This window comes from Ambystoma mexicanum, chromosome 1q, assembly GCF_040938575.1.
Source record: "Ambystoma mexicanum isolate Mex_15411 chromosome 1q, UKY_AmexF1_1, whole genome shotgun sequence".
In the NCBI taxonomy this organism is placed as follows: domain Eukaryota; kingdom Metazoa; phylum Chordata; class Amphibia; order Caudata; family Ambystomatidae; genus Ambystoma; species Ambystoma mexicanum.
Window position 1 is genome coordinate 1,391,465,179 of NC_090922.1, and position 23,910 is coordinate 1,391,489,088.

Genomic DNA, 23,910 nt, shown 5'->3' on the forward strand with positions numbered 1-23,910 from the left:
TCAAAGAAAATGTGACAAAGGCATTGAGGCAGCAGCTTCGGTCCTGGCAATTTGTTTATTGTTTGTTTATTGATTTTTAGGGCGCACCGAACCCTTAGATAACTGGGCGCAACAGAATACAAAGGATACTTATAGCTTAGTCACAAGAGTAAGGATAGATACAAATAAGGTGCATACATGAATAATTACATAGTCAGAGTAAGGTACAATAAATAGCTGAGTACAGGGGTACAAACGACACAAGTTTCGGGCTAATGCAAGTCTGTTAATCATCATGGTCGTTGGATCGTATCCAGTTAAGGGTGTTGCGTCTGAAGCTGTAGTGGGACTGTTCTATTCTCAGGTGGGAGTGCATTCCATAACTGTGCAGCTCTAACTGGAAAGCTATATCACCTGTTTTTTTTTTAGCCTGAATCTGGGAATTTGTAGGCAGTGGGAGTTGACCGCTCTAGAAGGGCTGGTTGAAGTTCTTCTGGTTATTCTTTCTGTGAGGTAAGGTGGGGCAGCGTTGTTTAGACATTTGAAAGTTAATGACACTGTTTTAAGGAGGATCCTGTCACTAATGTTAAGCCAGTAATGGTCTCTTCTCGTATTAGAAATATGTTCTCTGGTCAGGAGGTTTAAGGCCGTTCTAAGGGCGTTGTGTTGCAGTATCTGGATTTTATTAATGATGTAATTGTTGGCTCCCAGATATAGGGCATTGCAATAGTCAAGTTTGGATAATATTAGGGCATTGGTTAAGATAATACAGCTAGCTTGTGTAAGCAGTGGCCTGCAAGATCTAATATGTTTGCAGGTATAGACGGTTGATGAACCCAGAGAATGTATCTGTTTTTTCAAAGTTAGAGTCCAGGTAGAAACCTAGCGTCTTCACTTCTTTGGCTACTGTAATTATGTTACCATCAATGTTGAAGGCAGAATAATTAGAGTGAATTTTTTTAGGTTGGTGGTAGAGCCCAGGATCAGGATCTCTGTTTTATTGTCATTCAGGCAGAGGCGGTGGGTTGCCATCCATGCCTGAATGATGATATATATTTCATTTACCAAGACCGTATCAGAGGAGAAATTGCCCAAAAGGGGAATGAGGTTCTTGGTGTCATCTGCATAATTCGTTTAGGTGACACTCAGTCTGTCTAATTTTTCAAATAGGGGCTTGGTAAAAATATTATACATGGTTGGCGAGATACAAGAACCTTTTGGGATGCCACATGTTGTTTGAATAAGGTCTGCCGATGCCGAGGTGGAGAAGACCTGCATAGGTCTGTTGTCTAGGAATGACCGGACCCAGGCTATGACCTCACTTGAGAAGTGGGCGGCTGATGCTAGGTGTTTAAATAAAACTGCAGGGTCCACCAAGTCAAAGGCTGCCGACGGATCAAGGAGGAGCAGTATGGCAGTGTTTCCTTTATCGTTGAGCTCATCAATTTATGCCTTGAGGTCAATTAAGGCCGTCTCCGTACCATGTTGAGGTCTGAATCCTGATTGGCGGGAGCCCAAGAACTGGTTAGTCTCAAGATAGTTCTGAATTTGAAGATAGGCTACTCTATCTATTATCTTGAGGAGGAAGGGGACCGTGGTAATGGGCCTATAGTTGGTGGGGATGGAAGGGTTTAGCGTTTGTTTCTTAAGAAGAGGTAAAACCCAGGACTCTTTTAAGTCACTTTGGACGGTATTGGATGAGAAGGAAGCATTAATTTATTTGGAGATGAAAGGGACTAAATCTCTAGCAGCGTCCTTGATTATTTGGGTAGGGCAGTTGTCTCCTTTGCAATTGGAAGGTTTTAGGGAAGCAACGTTTTTTTCAGTTTCCAAAATGGATACTTTTGTAAATTTAAATAGTGCTATGCTCGCCTTGTCTTCATTCGTGGTGGTAGATGTCTCAGTAGGAGGCAAGGAGGCTTTTTATGGCAATTTTGGTGTGCAGTGTTGTAATTCTATTAGCTAGGGCATTCTGGATGCTGGTGCACCATTGTTTGTCTTTTGCTCATCGACGATCGGTCGTGGACGTCCTGCGAAGATGAGGTGTGTGGTGCACCTCGATGACGATAGTTTGTCGCAAAGAGTCTATGAAGAACTTTGGCCCAGCAACGGCGTCGAGACGTCAGTGTCTTTCCGGTCTTTGCATGGCGGGAAACCCACCGGCAGATGCTGCTTGCCGCGTCAGCGGCCTCGCCTTCTCTGGTGGGACAGAGATGTTGGCGGTGCAGGTGAGAGCATCCTTGAATACAAATGGAGCATTACGGTTCCGGTTTTTAGCGGCACAGGCGTCAGGCTCTCCCCGCTTCTGGGCAACACTGCTTCGATGGGCCTCCAGCGGTTAAGGTGTTCCTCTGAACCCTGGTCGACGACGGTGGATGGCTGTCTGGTGCTTCTCTTCGTTCTACTCAGCGGTCCCTGTCTCCGGTCGACAGTCTTTCGAAGGCTGGCTTCCAGGATGCTTCAGCGAAGGTTAGCGGTGCACGATGGTCCCTCGCAGCTCGGAAAGAGGTCTCCTAGCCAGGTCCTCTCTTGGATCAGTCCTCGACAGCACAGCAGCTTTCAGATTGCATTGAAGGGAAACAGCAGTCAACCACCTTCTTCCGGCTCTGCTTTCGACCAGAAACCCATAACATGAAGCGCGTGTTGGTCAAACACTCCATTCACCCAGGTCCCACCCCAAGGGTGTACCCACAGCATACAGTCACTGGGAAGGCTCCAGCCAGTCTTGCCTGGACTTATACCATATATGGAACTTTCACCCAACAGACAGTCAGGGGGAAGGGACAGAGTCAGGGCTTCCCAGGACTTTGGGAAAACAAGGTAACAGGCAATAGAAAGCAAGCGGCCACAGGAGCCATCTTGTCTCCTATTAGGAATCAACTGATTCAAATGGCAGGGCCTGGGTATCCCGAAAATGGAGGATACTCAGAGCACTGGTCAAATTCAGCATGGAGCTGCCACCGGCCCACAACCTGCTATGTGGGCCACCCACAGGGACTGGAAAACAAACACTAGGGGTACGGGTTGTACCCCCACCCAAGGGGTGCCATAAGGGTATCCCAAGGGTCCGTACACCAAACCAAAAAGAGGAATAGCTGCACTGCCAGGAGTCCCACATGGACTCCTGGACAGAAAATAATACAGAACATACATGAAAAAGGACTACAGAACAAGGACAGGGAGGCCCTGTCCCTCCAATGCATTTCCGGCATCACACACACGCTATGGGCCAGTCCTCTCCACTGCCATCCTTTTGCATTAGGACTGCCCCTAGCTTGAATGGGCTGCCGTCCATGACCACCTCCGATGGCAATGAGGTGTCAAAGTATGCCATGGTTTCCTCTGCCGTTAGCGCTCCTTTCACATTGTGAAATGCAGCTTGTTCTAGAGGGCCCCATTGCCAGGTGGAGTCCTTTCTAGTGAGGCTCCTCAGATTGTGTAGCCAGGTTCTTGATAAATGGGCCACAGTACGTGACCATCCCCAGGAAACTGTGGACCTCGTCACATTTTCCGGTGGCTCTGCCTCCACAATGTCCTTGACATTCCTGGGGTTTGGCAACATCCTCCCACCCCCTCTTTGAAGACAAACCCGAAAAATTCAATGCTCGTTTGCAAGAACTCTCACTTTTCCTGGTGCAAGGTGAGTCCCAACACCTGAATGCGCTCAAGGGTCTTCACAAGGCATACCATGTGCTCCGTTTCAGACTTCGCAAACACCAAAATGTTGTTAATAATATTTAGGACCCCTTACAAGTCAGCCAGAGCCCCACGTATTATGTTCTGAAATACCTCGGCCGCCGAAGACACACCAATGCTTAGGCACTTATACCGGTACAGCCACCGGTGCGTGGTGAACATAGTGATATATCTTGAGTTCAGGTGCAGAGCGACCTGATGGTAACCCGCTCTGAGGTGAAGCTTGGAGAAGAATTCTGCTCCTTTTATCTATGCAATGATGTCATCTATCGTTGGCGTTAGGTGCCTCTCCCTTTTGATGGCCTTGTTCGGTAGCCTCATATCGATGCAGATCTGAACCACGTCAGGCTGCTTTGGTTTGCAGGCCACCCCTATCGGGGACCCGCAGGGTGTCGGACCGTGCCCTTTCCCGATGATATCTAACCTCACCAGCTCCTCCAGCTCTCTGTCCACTAGGTCATGCAACTGAAACAGAATCCTTTGATGTTTCAGGGCGAATGACTGTATTGACTCATCGATGTGGAGCCGCACCGGCCCGCCAACCAGCTGGCCATAGGCAAAGCTGACGATACCTAAGGTATCTGCAGCCGCACAACTCAGGAATGTGTTATGGCTCACCTCTGTGACGTAGATGCCGGCTCTGATTGAATTGCTGGCATGCTCAACTTTCACAACATAGGCCCCCAGCAGGGGAATTGGCTGCTCTCCTCTAAACATAAAGATGCAGGCCTTGGATTGATGCAGGCCTGGGGGCTCGATCCTCACCTCATAGTGCACTTTGGCCATCATGTTTACGGAGGCACCTGTGTCTACCACTACCGGTACCAGTGATCTGTCTGCTTTTACAGTGCATTTCGGCTGTCATCGCCCCTTGGACCTTACCACACTGACGCTTGAGAAGAAGAAGATGTTTTCTTCATCTTCATCCTCTCCGGGCACCTCATTGACCCTCTCCTCTTCTTGGTCCCCCTGATTAACGGTCTACGGTGTTGTTGCCTGAAGAAGCCAACGCGAACTGGTCCCCTCTGTACCACCACCGGCAGTGAGGCACTGCACATGCATGCATAGCGTTCCATCGCGCTGCACCTCCAGCATGCTTTCCCTTGAGCGGGACATTCTGCCGCACTTCAGGCACGACTCTGGGTTCCGACCTCCCCTGTCCCTGGGCTGGCTTATCGCTCGACGTGCTCATCTCATGCCTTGGCCACGCCCCACTGCACACAACCTTCCGCTCTTCACAGGCGGAAGTGCAGCATCCATCTTGGACGCCCTAGTTTCCGCCATTTTATGTGACCTCCACAGCTCCAAGATTTGCAGCAGCGTGAGGCCAGGTTCCCTCAGCACTTGACGTCTCAATTTACCAGACATGCACCCTTGGATGAGCTGCTTTGCATATCATACTCTGGTCATTATCCCAAGCGCACGATATTCCCATACGTCAGAGGCGACCATGAAACGTGTCCAGAGACTCATTGTCCGTTTGTTTCGCACTGCACATGATGAATCATTCGTAATCAATATTGGCAAGGGGCATGAAGTGCTCACGCAGTGCATTCTTGGCCCCCACATAGGTCTCGTCAGGTAGATGACGAGATTGATATATTTGGTGAATTAGCCGGTCCAGCAGAGTACAGAAGCGTTGCCGCCATTCTCTCATCATCTGTCTCCCCTGTGGTCTTGAAGTAAACGTCCATTCGATCTATCCAAGCTCTCCATCTGGGGCCCAAAGTCGACAGGGCCCCGGACACATCAAACTCCATAAGCCCACAAACAGCATGCATTATGTGGGTTGCACGTTTCTCCAAAGAGATAATGTCCATGCAACTAGCTCTACAGCAACAGATTACTGTCACCTTCAGACTTTTTGGGAAGGGGCTGCTTCATCCCAAACACACCCTCAAATCATAAAGGAATGCACATTGGGAAGTGTGAGTCCCTACACGTGTTTTCCTGTGTCCCCTGTTGCATTGCAAGTGGAGGGCACATGCTGGCAGGGGTCTGCATTGGCAGTATTTCTAAGGGCCTGCTAGAAACTCTAATCATTGGCAGGTCTATTACATTTCTGCAATGATTCAGGGGTAGACTTTCTAATGATTTAACTTCTATAGTGACGGCTTTTAGGTGCACCTCATACTAAACAGGCTTCCTCTGCCCAGGTGTGGACTGGCCTATAGGGAACACTGGAGATTTCCTGGTAGGGCTCTGCACCCGGGGCCTCTCTTGTCTAGTAACCTATTATATTTCCAAATGTTCTCACAGGAAAAGCGCTGGGCTTCTAAAAATGTGTAATATGGGGCCACTTTGAAAAGTATTTCCAGAGCCTCTTTTAGTTTCTAGTACACGCCTGCCTCTGTCCTGTAGGTTGGCCAATATGGCATGCAGGCAATGTTGGCTACTGCAAATTTCAGGAGTGTGGCCCACACTTGAAAATATATGGAAAGGCGAGCTGCTGGCCCCATTTGCCCCTTTGCATGTCCATCCCACTGCACACTATTTCAAAAAGTGAATGTGGAGACATCCATGACAGGGAAACTCACTTTGCAACTCACATTTGGCAATCATAGCATTTTTTTAATTAGTGCCCCCCAGGGTTATACTGGTGCATAAAAATGTCTGCGTCACCAATGAAAATATGACCCCCCACTGGAAAATGACAATTCATTCCTTTTGTGACATACTATTTGAGTAGTAACAAAGTGGAAGTGTTCTGGTAAAATGGGTTGCAAATTGTATATTTTAAAGAATGTTTGTTCAGTAACACTGGTAAAAACTGTCCCACTTTGGCCCAGAAACTGCTCCACTGTGACCACAAAACTGTCCCAATTTAACAATGAAACACCTTGGGCCTGACCTTTGGGCGTTCCCCTACAGGCTAGTCCGAGCCTGAGTCTCTCCGTGCTTCGCACCAAGTTCGCACTGATGTCCCATCTGTTTAAGCAGCTGCGTCACAGTCAGTTCTTCCTGCTAGTAGTAGTTTACATAGAATTGAGCAAGGCCATTCAAATTACTACAAAAATACATGTGCCAGGTGGCAGATCAACATAGAAACAAATCCTATAAATACATTATATATATATATATATATATATATATATATATATATGTTTCAACATAAGAAGACAGATATACTAACCTGCTGGCAAAGTCCGCCCATCTGAGAAAGTGATTGGCTTGCCGAGTTGTCGGCCTACGCCAGGCACCGGAGGAAAGATGCGAAAACTCTCCTTAATGCACATTGTAGTGTAGGTCATCTTGCCAATATCTTCCCTGAAAGGCACAAAACAAAATGCAGCAATGTGATAATTTTTCGTAAAGAACTTCTGTAACCAAGCACTGGCCCTCTTTTCACAAAGGTAAGCTCTGTAAGTGTTCCCTAGATGTTGTGGGATCCAAATACAGCCCCAGTATGACAGAAACTGAGAGCTATGCAAGGCCCCTGTTGTGAGAGTGGAGCTGGCTGATATTGAGACCCAGTGGAATATGGAGGCCAGTTCAAAACATTGTTTTCCAACATAAGGCCTAGTTAATGAACAAAAATGGGCCTCATTCAACTTCATCAAAATGGACAGGCGCTCAAGTGAAGGACAATGTGCCTAACAACTGAAAACTGCTGGATGTGCCCAATACATTGTAAAGGACAGTTGTTACGGAAAATGCTGTTTTTATAAAATACAAAAAGCTACAATTTCACTTAAAGAGACAGATCGCAGCCTGTCACATTGCCTTCAATGCAGCACAAGACTCTGATCCAGAAATCTAAGGTGAAGCCAAGCACTTTGCATTTGTTACAAATAAAAACCTTTTCTTTTCAACATTCAAAATGACATAATTTAAAAGAAGAGGCCTACTTGATTAAAAGTGAACACTGGGTTATCATGGTAAACTTTGGCCTGTGTGTGAACAATGCAGAAAGGGACGCCTTTTCAACCAGTATATTGAAGAAAGACTTTACTCATGTACAGCAGGCCCAAATGCCATACAAAATGTCATGTGTAAAACACATCTTCTCAATTTAAATTGCTATTCTATTAGAATTATGTCTATAGCTTATTTTTCCCCATTGAATTAAAGCCTGTGTCCCTGGAACTCTGGCCTCAAGGACCTTTGCCTGAGGGCCCACCAGGAAATGCAGGTCTATTTCAGTAAATCCGAACAAATACAACAGTTTTAGATCAAAAGTGTGGATGGGTCAGATAAACCAGCCAATAGAACTGACCTCTTAGACTGTCATGGTCCAATAAAATGCCTCTCTGAGAATGCTAATGGATCTTCAAAGATTGTTAGAAACAGACACTACTAATAGTCACATTTTTCTGAGGAAAACAGAACTGGGCGGATTTGCTTGGAATATGAAACTACAACTTTCCATATGAATGGAGGGCCATTGAAATAACATGGGACAATGTTTCATTCATAACAGGACATCGTGATGGGTTCATTTGGGACTCATTTTGAAGATAATTAAAATCCTGTCAGTTCTATGTATCTCTTAATCTTATGTGATGTACAGCATTTGAGTTACAAAGAAAACCATGATCCTGGCCTTCTCATAATTTAGAGGAACTTGAAGTTGGTGAGGTGATAGAAAGAAGAATTCAATTAAAAAAAAAGTTTTTATGAAGTTTGATAGTTATAACTATTTCAGCTCATGAATAACCCATGAAAACAACAGCTCCTCCTAGGAAGGTTGTGCCAAAATAAAAATTAGTATTCCCAGATTCATCATAAATTGTAGAATTCAAAAATATATATGTTTATGCAGTTTTCTGAAAAGTGGTGGTAGTTGCCATGTAATGAGATTCTGAGGAAACAAACAAAAATGTAAAAACATATAATTTTGAAATTATGCATTTCTTCCTTCCCATTATCCAGAATCCAGACTTTCTAAACTCCTTGCCCTATTAGCTAGCAGTGGGCGGATTGGTGGGAGGGGGAGAAATATTCATAATATGTAAGTGTCATCAGCACGTATAATATATAATGTATAATATCAATTTTTAATCTAAAAGGGGAAGACAGAAAAGAGAGAGCAGACAGATAAGCTAAGACTCACAACAACAGAGAGCTGACAAAAGGAAGGCCAACATCCAGGAGAGCAGATAGACAGGAGACCCGGGGACACTTGCTGGGTACTTCTCCTTGGAAGCTGGTAGCCCTATCTGAGAGAGGCCTGTGGCTGAAGGGACCTTGCTGTGAATAGAGACCAGAGGTGAGAGTTGCCTACCAATTCCCAAAAGAGGGTCTGAAAGCTGGCTGACCTCCTGAGCATAGAATAGAGACCTCCTTAAGTAGATATATCCTCAGAGCTATCCATTGTGTCTGGAACTACCTGCCTTAATCCGCCGCTGTTAATTCCAGACCGCTTGACCTGTAATGAGGCCCTACGTCTCACTTTTCAGCACAGGCTGCTGAATTAGTGGCGCTGATTGTCGCACTCGATAAGCACGCAGACCAGGAAGTAACGATGTACAGTGACTCTGCCTATGTGACATCAACAGTACACGCAGGCCTAGCACGTTGGAAAAGGAGGGGCTATCTCCAAGCGGATGGCACTCCAATGCAGCACGCCACCTTATTGGACAGATCTATTAAAGCACTACAGCTACCAGTAGCCATCCCGATAGTTAAGTGAGCAGGGCACTCTAAGAGAACAGACTTTATTTCACGCAGAAACCAAGCCGAAGATGAAGAGGCAAAAAGAGTTGCATATTCACTGGATATAATGAGTTTTGATACGCCTGATGTGAATGAGAGAATGGTGGTGATGATAATTGTAAATTAAAGTTTTAGCAATTCATCGAAAAGACAATTGATGGAAATTCAAGGTGAAGCCGAGGAGGTGTTCTTTATCCCCTACCGAGGAACTGTGGCGACAAGGCAGCACTGGTAAACCGGTGATGCCTGTAGCCATATGGAGGGTGGCGTTAGAACAGCTACACTACCCTGCGCATATCACTAGGGAAAGCAACTATTGTAGAGGATTGGTTCATACCAAACCTGTCAGAACACGTTGCTTTTTATGTAGTAAATTGCATCGTATGTCAAAAGTTTACTGCTGGGCACATGCTGTGAACAGTCAGAAGAGTTATCCCTCAACCGAATGGTCCATTTCAGCATTTAGATATTGACTATGTTGGTATGCTGCAGATTTGTAATGGTGACAGATATGTGATAGTGGTGGTGTGCCTCTTCTCTAGGTGGATCGAGGCCGGTCCATGCACACACCGCGAACTTCTGGGCCACTACTGGTCCACTTCTCTTGGCCCTCTCCCCATGCCGGTCCTTGGATGAGCAGGTGGCTGCGGTTTGTAAGTTTGTAAGGCTGGCCATTTTAAGCTTTGCATTTTGTTGAAGGTCCTGCCTTTTATTCCTGCTAAGTGTCGGCCCTGGTGCCCTGGTGGTTGCAGCTCTGGTTTTGAGCACACTCGATTACTGCAACTCTCTTTATCTGGCCCAACCACGCTATCTGATTAATAGGCTCCAACTACTGCAGAACGCGGCCACCAGATCCATTCTCCATTCCCTTTTAAGAACCCACATGTCTCCATTGCTAAGGAAATTGCACTGGTTTCCCGTTACTAATCGGATTTTCTTTAAATCCATGTGCATTGTGCACCGTGCTTTCTACAGCGTGGATTCAGAGTATTTTAAGGCCAAATTCTCACACTATGTGCCGACTCGCTCTCTGCGATCCCAATCTGCTCTTCTTGTAGTGGTTCCCTGGTACCGACTGTCACAGAAGGAGGGCAAGCCTTTTCTGTGGTGACCGCAAAAGCCTGGAATGATCTCCCTCTGGCTTTATGGGGAATTGGGGATCATTTCACCTTCCACTGGTTATTGAAAACCACTCTATTTTGGAGTCTGATACATCTTAGAATTTGCCTACTCATGCTTCAGTGCCAAGTTGCCTTCGGGCGAATGGGCGCTTACCAAGTTCATCTAACATAACATAACACACCCAGACACCACTTGCACTGCAAAGTTCTTAGTCCGGGAAGTATTTCCTAGATGGGGAATATGTGAGGTGTTGAGATCAGATAAGGGCCTCCATTTTGCAAACGAGCAAATTAGCTTTTTGTTCAGTATAAAACACAAGCTTTCTTCTGCTTATCACCTGCAATCAAACAGAATATGTGAGAGTCTCAATGGTCGGCTCAAAGAAAGAGAGGATAGCTAAATTGAAACTAACGTTGCAAAAAGGATGGCTGCATTGCCTGCCTCTTGCATTATATGCATTGAGGAATCAGCCAGGCTCTGACCATCACCTCACACCCAATGAACTAGTTGCGGAGAGGCGAATTAGAATGCCTCTCACTCCTCCTTCGAGGACTAGGAGTGATGACTAGACAACTGCAGAATTTGTATGAGATGAGCTACGTGCCTACTTAACATGAATGACCACAAGTATCTCTGTCATTTCAGATCAAGTCAAGCGGACGGGGTGTCGGTCTCAGAACACAGATGAAGACCATACAGCAACCTATTCCAAGACTTTTCCGAGGTGACAAAATCTTAATTAGGAATTTTACGCAAAAGTGGCACACAACCAGATTTAAAGGCCCTTTCATAGTGGAAGACGTTACTCCATCAGCAGTTCTCCTCCTAGGAAGACGCGCTTGGATGCACCTGAAGGAACAAAGTTCCTGTACTCGGTGAACCACAAGATGTATGTGGGAAAATGGATCTACTACAGCCCCAATAGGCAATGCATGTTTATGTCCTGGAATAAAGATGAGCATGTGAAGTCAGCACTATGTCTGAAAGGAGTCAAAGATATGGTCCCAAAGAAGCATTTCTTCAGACGAGGATGTCTAGATGTGAAGGATGATGAGAGAGTGGTCGATGAATCGCCCAGAGGGGGGAGTCTAGAGGTGGGGCCAAGTACCCCCACTTAAAGATCCGCCCCCATGCTGCCTATATGTTGGGAGCCATAGTGTGAGACACGTGCAGTACCAGTGAAAATGCCTATTCCACGAAGAATCATGGAAGTAAGGTTCCCATTGAGAAAACCATGCATGCACTCACAAATATATGATGGCCATTTGAATGAAATCCCGGAGGAAGTGGGAAAGACATGCAAGGAAGAAGACTGGTGGCGTCATTCAAGGCAGAGCTGACACGCCCAGAGAAGAGGCTGAAGAGTATAGACATTCTATAGAATCAAAAGGGGAGGTGTTAAAAGATGAGTAACATTTCGGGTTTGAGATGAAGATGCACATGCTACAGAAATAATGAAGAAGATATCAAGTCTTTTTACAATTATACAGACACAGTAACGCAAGCAGACAAAGTATTCTTGAGACTGGCTACGTAGTGAATAGATTGCGGCAATGCGCCAATGTATACAGTCCGGATGCAGTGGACAGAAACGCTTTTTCAGTATGGCACAGTTGGAAAAATAAGCTAATGATGGAGGTGAATCCAAGAAAGGCTTGGCTGGCCCAGCACCAAAATGTCAAGGCCACCGTGAGCCTGGATGTTCATGCAGAAGTTGCAAAACATGTGAAAAGAACAAACTCCTGTTTCAGGTAAGGTGCAAGAACATTGAAGACATCAGAGGTTCTTCATTTAATAGTGTTTTAATACAGAAAAATGCTCTGAAACATGGTCTCCAGTCACATGGTCGGATGAAAATAGACACTGGGGTGAGCTACATCAAAGCCAAGAGACAAAGTATGCCTATACTCCCTTTTATTCTCAGGCTCGGAGAACATTTAAAAGGCCAATGTGCAAAGGCTAATTGACTGGCAGTCGGCAAGAGTGATGATAAATGGCAGGATAATTAGATGGGAAGCTATGGTCAAGACCAAACCACCAGCACGAGGGTGCCAGCCGCCTGCATGCTGCTGGCATGTGTGGGATATTAGAGAGGGGTACGAGGGTGCCAACCAATTATAGAGGGCCACATAATTGAGAGCCCTATAGTTTGTATAAACAATAGGAAGTTGTGTATTTTATGATGTTCATGTTGACCTGCACTAGAGGAGGGCTTAGTTGCCCACCTGATAGAATATGGCATTTATAACGTGCCTATACACAGGTGTTTCAAGCTGCAAAACACCACCTGATGTTAGAAACCCAATCGCCTTCCATGACAAGTGTGGAACGTATAACTAGATGTTCCCTGTAAGCCAATAACTCTCCCAAATAGGTTTTTGTAGTTTGCCACGTATATTGACGTCAGTGATGAGGAGGTTTTACTAAATAAACTGTGATTTTTATGAAACTCGCTGAGTGAGAAAATCGAGCACATGTCTGCTGATGTTCGTTGTACTCCCTTTTTTAGACAATCGAAAATAAAACAGACATACTTTGCCAAATTCCTGAATCAGTCTGATTATTGATGTTTGAGTATATTCTGCATCTCCATCTATCTCAAAGTATTGATACTCCATCTTAAAGGGCCTAGTGTTGGATACACGGGTTCACTGGCCAGCTTAAAGGGATACAAAATGTTCTGGTCAGCAACATACTGACGCAGCTCTGGTAAACAGGCTTCAGAAAAATGATTAAAAAACTAAAGGTGGGACAATTCAACAAAAGTGTTCACCTTGTATCCATCAATCCAATCCATCATGTTCATATGTGCAGCACTCACCCAGTCAAACCAAGACACATTCTCTCTCTTTTTATATTCCCTGAACCTTTTAAGGTATTGGGTAGGTGTCTTGCCGAACTTGGCAATCAAAGCAGCTTTCATGCACACATACTAGCCCCCTTTCTTACTCAGTTTCAGAATACAGTCATAACCAGTGTGAGGCACTCTACTTAACAAACACTTCGCCCAATCTCTTTTATCAACATCATGTATTCCACAAGCCATTTCAAACTCTTCAATCTATTGGAGGATATCAGAACCCTCCACGTACACACCAACCAAATATTTCATAAACTTGGTGGCATGGAACCTGACACTCTGAACTGGTTTGGCTGAAGTCTCCACCCTAGCTTTCTCTAGCTAGATTCTCTGACATTCAGTGTCCTTGTTTTTAAGTTCAAGATCCCTATCTTTGAGTATCACTTGCTGTGCCAATTTCCTCCTTCTTTAGTTCAGCTTCAGTTTCCAACTTTTTATATTCAAAGGCCAATTTCATCCTTAATAATTGAAGTTGCAAGGCATTCCCTGAATAAACAATGCTGGGTTTCAGAATAGAGGCAGCAGGAGAGGTGGCACTCCAAGAAAAAGATTCAATAATAGCCCCTAGGCAGGGTTTCACCCCCAGCCCCTTCAACAAGAGCATCACAATCAGTCTGGTAGTCCACCGAGGCAGCTATCAGCTCTGCCCTAGGCTTATCTTTCAAGTCTTACTCCCTGGCTTGACAAGCACTCTGGAGAGCCTCTAAGCTCATCCTAGTCAATTTACCATTTGCAATAGATTCCATTGCTTGTAATGTAGTTATCCTAGTACACACCACTAAATCTTAAATTAACAAAGTGTGGATATTTTAAGTGGCAAGATTACACACTGATTCTTAAAACCATTAGCATCCCACTGCTACCACAATACCATATATGGTTCTTCCACCCAACAGCCAGTCAGGGGAAGGGACAGAGTCAGGGATCCCAGGACTTTGGGAAAACAAGGTAACAGGTAATAGAAACCAAGAATCCACAGGGGTCATCTTGCCTTCTATCGGGAATCCACTGATTCCTATGCCAGAGCCTGGGTATCCCAAAATGGAGGATACTCAGAGTGCCTGTCAAATTCAGCATGGAGCTGCCACCAGCCCATACCCTGTTCTCTGGGCCGAACACAGGTGCCCAAAAGCATACACTAGGGGTACAGAATTGTACCCCCACCCATGGCTGCCATACGGGTATCCCAAGGGTCTCTGTTCACCACAACCAAAAAGAGGAAGAGCTGCACTGCCAGGAGGCCCATATGGTCTCCTGTGCAGAAAAAAAACACAGAACACACATGATAAGGGAGTACAGGACAAGTACATGAAGGCCCTGTCCCTCCAATGAATTTCCAGCATCACATCGAACAATCCCAAACAAATATGGCAAAATACTTTATTCTCATTTAATAAAGCAGGGAGACCTGGCAGACATTGGACTGATGCATGCACACTCGCACATAACCTTGATAACACAGAGGTTTTATACCTCATTCTGCGTCATATATGGTTTCATCCTTCGTGACAAACAATAAAACCTATTGAGGGGAGGGAAAGGTTAGGGGAATCTATCTACTTATAGAACATATAAAGGTTAGTGCTTCATTGGCTACCCCTTATAGGTAGCGCACGCCGTGTACTACCTCTAAATGCATACAGTACTGATTATATCAGACAAAATAATAGCGGATTGTTCCGTGCAACTTTGTATAACAGGTTGCACCATAGGCCCACGGGTTGGTTGGCATTATGTTGTAACCTAGTGCCACTGTTTGGTATTCAATCTGCTATGTTAGCTGTATGTCTGTCATAGAGAGAGTGGAGCTTGGAGTGTTCGTGTGAGGCATGGAATGGGGTGAGTGTGAGGGTTCCAGGATTCACGGTTAGGGACTTGCAGGGAGAGAGCCAAGGTTAACAGCAGCACATCATCTAATCTCCTGTCTCACCTTTCCTACTGTGACTGTAGCTAATAAAGAATACTTACCTTTTGATAAGCCTGGCTCTGGAGTGTTTTCCTGAGTATCCTGCATGTGTTATTAACCACTACCAAGATACATCATTTGGCGACAAGGAGAAAAAGAACCTGAAGAAAGGTGGGACACTGAAGAGAGATGAGAAATGGAGATCTTAGAGAAGGAAAATGAAGCAGAGGCTGTAGATTGTGGAATACAGAATAGTGCATGCTGCTTGGGGTCTAGAAAGGCCCAGGAGAAGTAGAAGTCCTGCAGGGAACATTAATATAGAGCAGAGCATCCTTGCAGGCAGCCAGAAGAAGTGTGTACACTATGCTGCCATTGGTATACCAATGAAGACATTATCAGTTGCATAAGTTGTGAGCGAGGAGTGGCGCTGAGAAGAAATGAAAAGAAAAATGCAGGAATTCGAAGTTTTGAATTTTTAATCATTTATATCGTGCACCGATGAACTAAATCGTATTTGGGTGCTGATGGAAACTTTAGCATTTGGACTGTCTTTCTCTAGTGTGATAAGTAAATTGTCCCTGTGGCTATTTCCCATGGGAAATCTCAGCAGAACAGATGGGTTTTCAGGGCCTTCCGGAATGTCATGAGTGTCTTAGCCTCTCTGATATGTCCTGGGAGCTTGTTCCATAATCTAGGTCCATAGACCCCAAATCTACGGTCTCCTTTACTCATATATTTTGACTGCAGAGCTTGGAGTAAATTCTTCTCACCTGAGCGTAGCTGCCGGCTAGGAGTATAGCTCTTGATTTTGTCGGATAGATAACATGGCGCCAAATTATTTACACATTTAAAAACCAGGCAAAGAGTTTTAAACTCTATTCTCTCTTTCACAGCTAGACAGTGTAAGGATCTTCTCAAATTAGTGATAGATGCACATTTTGATACTTTACACACTAACCTAACCACAGCATTTTGGTCCATCTGCAATCTGCGCAACTGGCACGCTGGTATTCCTGACAGCAATGCGTTACCGTAATCCAGTAGCGCGTTAACAAGTGTCCCTACAACCGCTGCTCTATCCTCATTTGCAATAAATGGCAGAATGCATCTCAGTGATCGCAGTGTGTAGAATGCTGACTGCACCTTTTTGCTAATCTGCGCTGTACAACACATATTGGCCCTCATTACGACCCTGGCGGAAAGTAACTGACATGACCGCCATAGCGTAAATAGCGTTTCCGCCACTGCACGCTGGAGTAAAGTGCGGCTAATTCTGACCCATCGGGCACGAGCATTACGCCATGGCGGAAGTGCAAAGTCCGCGATGGCGGAAATGACCCCAAAACGCCCTTTACCGCCGTCGTACGTCGCCCTAGGTGCAATTCCGCCACCCATCTTAGTGGTCACCGTAATGAGCGGTCAGCGCAAATTACGGTCACCGTAAATATACGGAAACGGAAGTAAAAACATGGGGCCGGAACGGGAAACAGCACGCCGTACACCTATAAAATCAGAATCCCAACACAACCATCAAAAATCCGACCCTGAGACACATCCCAACCCGTTAGCCACCCCATTAAAAAAAATAAATATGGGAAAAGTTGCTAAAAAAGCGTGCGATCGCAAGCGGCGGGTCCACTTCTCCCATGAGGAACTCACCGTGCTCACAGAGACCCTCCAGGAGAATGCTGCCGTCGTCTTCTCGACGCAAATGACCAGGAAGGCACTTGCGAACAAGAAGGACATATGGGCCCTGGTGGCACAGCGGGTAAGTGCGGTGGGGACCACACCCCGCAACCCACAGCAATGCAGAAAGCGATGGGACGACCTACGGATACGCGTCCGGAGCATACTCTCTGCCAACCGGAACATTGCCACAGCTACCGGAGGAGGATCGGAATCACCCATCAAGTTGACCCCCTGGGAAGAAATCTGTGCCTCCACCATTGGAATGGAGAGCATAGAGGGAGTCGGAGGGATGGAGAAAGGAGTGCAGACATCTGAAGAATCAGGTAAGTGGGCCAAATAAAACTATGCCAAATCCACAATTACCAACCATGTGAAGTACCATGTGTCCCCATAGTGCAATAGAAACACATGTCCAGGAGAACGACCACATACATTGCCATGACAGCGCCCTTTAAAAGTCAGATTAAATACATAAATAATTAAAAATCCCAAAAACACACTCTACATGTGCAGCATGCACACCCTAACTGCAGACTGCAAAATAACTGCATCCCCAATCCACACAAAAATGAGACCACCTCCAAGGCCCTGACCCAAATCACCTCCAGGTACCACCCCAATGCATGTGATACATTGCCATTACAATTACCACAGACCCATAAATAACGCTCGCCCTCCTTTACTCCACCACAGGGTCCGATTCCAACGACGAGCTTCAGGACACCCCTACCAGCACACCTGCAAAGAGGGCCAAGACCAACGGCCAAAGACCCTCCACCTCAGCTGCACGGATCAAGACACGGCAGCAGCACAAATCGAGTGGCAGCACACTGGAGGGGACTCCAACAGGCACCCCAGCAGCCAGCATGTCCACAACAGCAGCACCACAGGTCCCCCCAATGGATGCCACAGAAGACACTGTTTCTGGTGGCAGCAGCACCCTAGGTGACACTGCATTCATGCCAGCATGCTCTGACACAGAAAACGGTGCTGTCGAAGTAGGACCCATCCATGACCTGTCTCAATCCCCCTGTTTGTATCATCCCGTACACCATGAGGAAACCACGCAGGGGCACCCACAAGACGACTGGCCAACCCCCACAAGGCCTGTGGCAAGGCAACATGAGGCGTCCAGCCCCTCTGTGACACCACCGCAAATGGGCATGGCCCAGCAGAGGCAACAGTCCCTCGAGCAGATGATTGTGCAACAGCAGCAACTGGCCACGCTCCTCAAGGAGCATGCTGCTGAATGTGTGGGTTCTAAGGCAGCCATTGAAACATCTACTGAGACACTTAGGGCAGAAATGGAGCGAAGTACCGAGAGCCTGAGGGGACAAATGGAGAGAAGTACCGAGAGCCTGAGGGGACAAATGGAGAGAAGTACCGAGAGCCTGAGGGGACAAATGGAGAGAAGTACCGAGAGCCTGAGGGGGGAACTGCATGCGACGTCCAAAGACGTATGTGGTGAACTTGCCGCTGTGCGCCGTGTGCTCACTGAGCTCTCACACACCCTTAGGGACATGCATGGACGTGAGCAGGCAGAGACATCATCCGTTGCAAGTTCCGTCCAGGGCAGCCCCCAACGTAGATCTGGGAGGAACCGGCGCTCCACAGGCAGGGGGGCCCCTGATACCCGGAGAGGGGGCTTGCAATAGCGTCTGCCCACTGACAATGAGCGTCATTGGACACTGGTGTTCGGGGGGAGGTAGGAGGGTGGAGGGGGTGTGTTGTGCTTCATTGGGTGGCGGATAGATTGGGTGTGTAATGTCATTTCACATCTGCAATACAATTCTTCATATTCATCCAATGAGATGTGTGGACATTGATCTTTGTGTACGAGGCCTATCTTGGCGTACAGTCCACATTGTGCATGTTCCAGACACACACAGTGCCACAAGTCCCGTGTCCATGTAACAGCCACCAGGCGTGAGTGCTAGAAGCATGCATCTAAGAGATTCTGACGTAATTCACGGGCCTCCTGTGCCTCGCGGACCCCTTGAGGTGCTGCCACATCCCCACCCTCATCATGACCATCTTCAGGTGCTTGCAGTTCTGCGTCGGGGGGCATGGCCACATTCCTACGTACGCACATGTTGTGTAGCATGACACATGCCATGACCATCTTTGCAACCTTCTCATGGCGGTACAGGAGTGCCCCGCCAGACCTGCTGAGGCAGCGGAAACGAGCCTTCAGTAGGCCGAATGCCTGTTCTATGACCACACGGGTACGTGAGTGGGCATGGTTGTAGTCCTCCTCATGCTGGTCCTGTGGGTTCCGGATTGGTGTAAGGAGCCATCTCTTCAGTGGATACCCGGCATCACCTGTATGTGGACAACAAAGGATGTTTGTGGAATGTCATTGCTACGTACGCATCCCCCCCCTTCCTGCCAGGTCATTCACGCATCACCTACCCCACATACTCATGCATTAAATGAGACTCACCGAGTAGCCAGGATCGGTGCCCTGCGTGTCGCTCCATGTAGCGTGGTATTCTAGAGTTCCGCAAGACCATAGAATCATGGGTTGATCCTGGAAATCGGGCACAACAATGTGTAAAGATCCTGTTGGAGTCACACACCATTTGTACATTGATAGAATGATATTGTTTCCGGTTGCGGTACTGGGCCTCCATGGCATGTGGGACAACCAATTCCACATGGGTGCAGTCGATGGCACCAATGCAACCCGGTATGCCGCCAAGTGCATGGAATCCCACTTTTGTGTTTGTAATCTCCTGCTCCGAGCGTGGTAAAGTGATGTAGTCGTCTGAGTGCTTCAGGAGGGCATCAAGCACTTGGAATAGTGTCCGTGAGAATAGTGGCTGTGAAATGCCATGCAACTGTCCGACTGTGTGCTGGTAGGTGCCTGTGGCCAGGAAGTGGAGTACAGACACCACCTTCAGTAGGGGTGGGATGGCGGTTGGGCTATCTATCATGCTGACAAGGTCAGCGTGTGTCATGTCGACAATGGCGGTTATGGTGTCCCGGTCCAAACGGTAGAGGGTGTGGATCTGCTCAGCTGTGAGGTTGAACGGATTAGCTCGGAGGCGTGGGATTGCGGGCTGCCTGCGTGGTGGTAGTGGCTGTGCTGGTGGGGCTTGCTGGCCATGCCTTGCCCTCCTCCTCCTCCTCCTCCTCCTGCGTCTCCTCTGTGCGGCCGGTTGTTGTAGTAGTTGGCGTTCGTCTTCTTCTTGAAGTTGGAGTACTTGCAGTGCAATCAGGTCCCCCAGGCCCAACATCGCTAGTCCTGCCGGTAGCATTCTGGAGTGGGTGTGGTTGGGGGAGGGGGTTGGGTGTGCAATTTATGTGTTTTCAGGCTGTATAGCCTTCACCTGTGGTGATTCATTCCACCTGTGTCAGCTGCAATGCCTTTCGTGCGAGCACGTCCCGCACACGACGCTGCAATTCGACGCATGGCATCTTGCATTTGCATTCATGTTCTTAATCCCGATGGCAGTGAAATATTGGTTTATATGTTAATTCTGCTATGGTCCCATTGTTGCACATACTATATTTGCATTCGCGAGCAGACTTGTGAAGGGTCAGTGGAATGTAGTGCTCGATCAACGGTGGACCCTCATGCAGCACTGTACCGACGTCCACCGACGGGCGGGGAGTCCCATTAGTGATTGAGGCCAGTTACCATTTTCACACACAGCCGCACTACATAGATGTATTTGTGAATACAAGCGTTCACAGATGCCTTTTCGACGTGATGTTGCAAATTAGAAATTCGAAGGACAGCGCTTTCGGTTTTCAACTAGCGGCGTGGAGACGCCCACAGGTCTGACTGGAAATATAACGTTCTATTGTTGAATGTCCTTGGGACAGGGCCCATGACGAGAATGCAATGATTGATATGTTTTGAATGGGATGCGCTATAGCGTAGTGTACGATAAGGCAGGACGTTCCCAAATACATGTTACTTCACTACACTCGAAATCCGGGCAGGAGCACAGTGGATTTTGAAGACTGCATTACGCACAGACTCAATGGAAATTTCGAATGTTATGTGAGTAAATATTCAGGCGTTTTCATACCGGGATGAGGGAATGATGAATGGATGCATGGACAGATGATTTAATTGGGAGTCTGCCATGTACATGGCTATTTGGAATCTATCCCCTTCCCCTGCGCTATGTGATGCAAGGCTGCCATAGTGGGACCATCGTCTGTCTGCCCTTGTTGAACCCTCCCTGTCTCGACGCGCCTTCAATCACTTGTGTCTATGCACGTTGATGATCCCATCTGATGGATCCTGTTCTGACAGGCGCATGCACACAGACACTCGTTTGTAATAGTGTATTCACCTCGATTTATGTCGTTATGATTCGCAAGTGATTTTTGGGTGCAATTGATCCTTATGAGTGGGCTAGCATGCATATGGTTGTAGGTTTGGTGTGTTGAATGAAGTGAGTAATACATATGAAGTTCGGATGCCCATGCTGTTATTTTTTTCATTTGGGTGAAAGGTATCTCCTCCCCTTCTGCCGCTGCCATCTGTACGCCACTCCTGCAGATGGCTTCTACAGTCGACACCTGCAGCTTCGAGTTAATCAGTGGAGCACCATTACGATCTTATGGGACGATCGCCAATGGCCCACATGCCCTTATGCAGTACTAGTGGCTAGGTGCAGCATACCTACCTTCCCGCTGGACTAGTGCCTACTTCATGGGACGGCCCTGCGGTCCTAGGCGCTTCCATGTTGCCTTTTTGGACGTTGATGTAGCCCCTGTGTACCATGAAGGTACAGGGCGTCACACAAGGGGAAGCTGGTCATTTATTGCGGATGCAGCCCACAGTAATGATGATCATTTGGGAGTTTATGTTCAAATGGCTGTATGGGCTTGGTGATTTTGATGTGCATTAAATTTATATTCAGATATTAACCGTGTAGCGTTATTCTTTGCTAGTAATGTGGCATATTCCGATTTGTGGCGTGATGTATTGTGAGGTGATCTGCATTGGGTTCCGGCTTCTGGGTACAGTTGTGTGGTACGTGCTTATGCTGATGGTTGGTTTGGCTACTGGCAAGTGTACAGGGCTGGTGCAGTCTCCCTCAGGTTACTGCTTTGAATGTTGATTTACACTGGTGGCAAGCGATGGGGGACTGTTGTTGTTTTGTCTCATGGGATTTTCAGTTCATTTTGGTGTACTTGCACCTTCAGATGCCTGTGCTGCATCAGTACGGCAATGGTGTGTTGCCAAATGTGGATGGCCACTCACAGGGCACTTGGGGCCCCTGCATGCATTTGTTCGTTGGCATGCATGGGTGACTTGTAGATTTCACTGGTTGCATGGTGTGACTACATTGCGCCTACGAGGAGTTGTGCAATGTGGCCAGGGAGTGGAGTACAGGCACTCAGTAGGGCCATTTACGGTTGGTTCGCGATGCCGTAGTTCTCGCCATGGCGGAATGGTACTTTCCGCCATGCTTGATGGCGTTAAGTGAATGTCCGCTGGGGTCAGCATTCGCGTACCGTTGCGCCATGGCGGATATTGCGGTTTTGCAAGGCGCGCGTACTTGGTGCAGTTAGCGTTGGCGTTTACTACGGTGTCGCTAATGGCATCGTACTTTACGGTGACGGGTCATGATAGCAACGGGCGGTATTCGATGGCGGTATTACATTTCCGCCATCGTTTTTCGTATTCCGCCAGGGTCGTAATGAGGGCCATTGTCTTTCCACAAGCAGCCCAAATTTTTAAATTTTCGAGGAACAATTGAGATGCGCCCCTAGGAAACATGGAGGCAATATCTGTTTATTCTGTTGCAGATGATATTTGAAGCAAATAATGACACTACTGTTTTTCTGGCATTCAGCAACAGTTGGTTAGCACACATCCAGGCCTGTACCTCCTGTAGGCACTGTTCCACTATCGCAAATGTATCCTCAGATCTCTGCACCTTCAGGAACACCTGAGTATCATCTGCATACAAATGAAAGTTGATGTTATGTTTCCTCAGTATGTCCATAAGCAATTTCACATATAGGTTAAAAGGCAAAGGTGAAAGTGAAGACCCCTGATGGACCCCAGGCCACGCTTGCCAAAGGTACTGTGGGGAATGCAGAGAGGAAGAGTTAATGGCCGGGTGAAATTGGGCCATTTAGAGGGTGAAATTTGGCCCATTTAGAGAGTACGTGGAGAGCTGTGGGTTGAGCGAGCCAGCCGCTGTCGTTGGGCTGGAACGCACTGGAAATGCCCTGCTCCATTGTTTCCTGTTTGAAGCTCCGGAGCTGCGATGCGAAGAAGAAGAACGTTAGAAGAAAGGCCTTAAAGGCGTTCGCCGGCGTGATGACGTACAATTAGGAAGTGAATTGTGTTCTGGTGCTGGAATTTGTATCAAAGGAGTTATTCGTCTGTAGTAAAAGTGAAGGCAATGAGTCGACAAGGGATACTAGTCATCGAGTAAATTCAACACGTGAGTATTTGAGAGGAGGATTTATGATGTGGATCTTCGTGGAACTTCGCACAGAGGTTATCACTTTTTTTAATTTTCAACAGTAAGAGAATGCATTGCAAAGCCTAACGCAGTGCCGTGGGAGTCAAGTTTGACATGTTGGCATTTTTAGGCCGTAGCTGCACGTTACCTAAAAGCAAGGCAATTGACAATTTATACTAAAGTTGTTCGGAGTTTTAGAACTGTATGCGAGCGGCTACAGTTTGAGAAGTGGTAGACAATATGATACATTTTTTTTCATCATGAGTTTGTATTGGTATTTTTGTTTTGCCGACAAGCTGCTTTATATGAAGGCACAAATCTTTAGTGCTGCTGTGCTGGTAATGACATGGTTTTAGGCAGAATCATATGCAGTACCCTTTGGGAACACCACACACAATTAAGACTACAAGTGACAGTACAAATTCACCTTTGGTACAAGCCTGTACTACACAGTAAAGTGGTTGCGATGGCTGAGCAATCAGACTTATCTCAAGAATAAAGTGAGTAGTATCAATAGTTACGCAAAGGACAGCAATTACTATGGTTCAAACAAACACTGA

General features: G+C 46.8%; 1 protein-coding gene across 1 annotated transcript in view; it reads right to left on the reverse strand.

The window, feature by feature from the left end:
• Positions 1-23,910, reverse strand: part of LOC138548034 (cytochrome P450 4B1-like) — a 567,791-nt gene that overhangs the window by 120,832 nt on the left and 423,049 nt on the right. Inside the window, exon 9 of the mRNA XM_069642251.1 lies at positions 6,809-6,942. Coding sequence (XP_069498352.1) covers positions 6,809-6,942 — 134 coding nt within the window. The remainder of the gene's footprint in view (positions 1-6,808; positions 6,943-23,910) is intronic.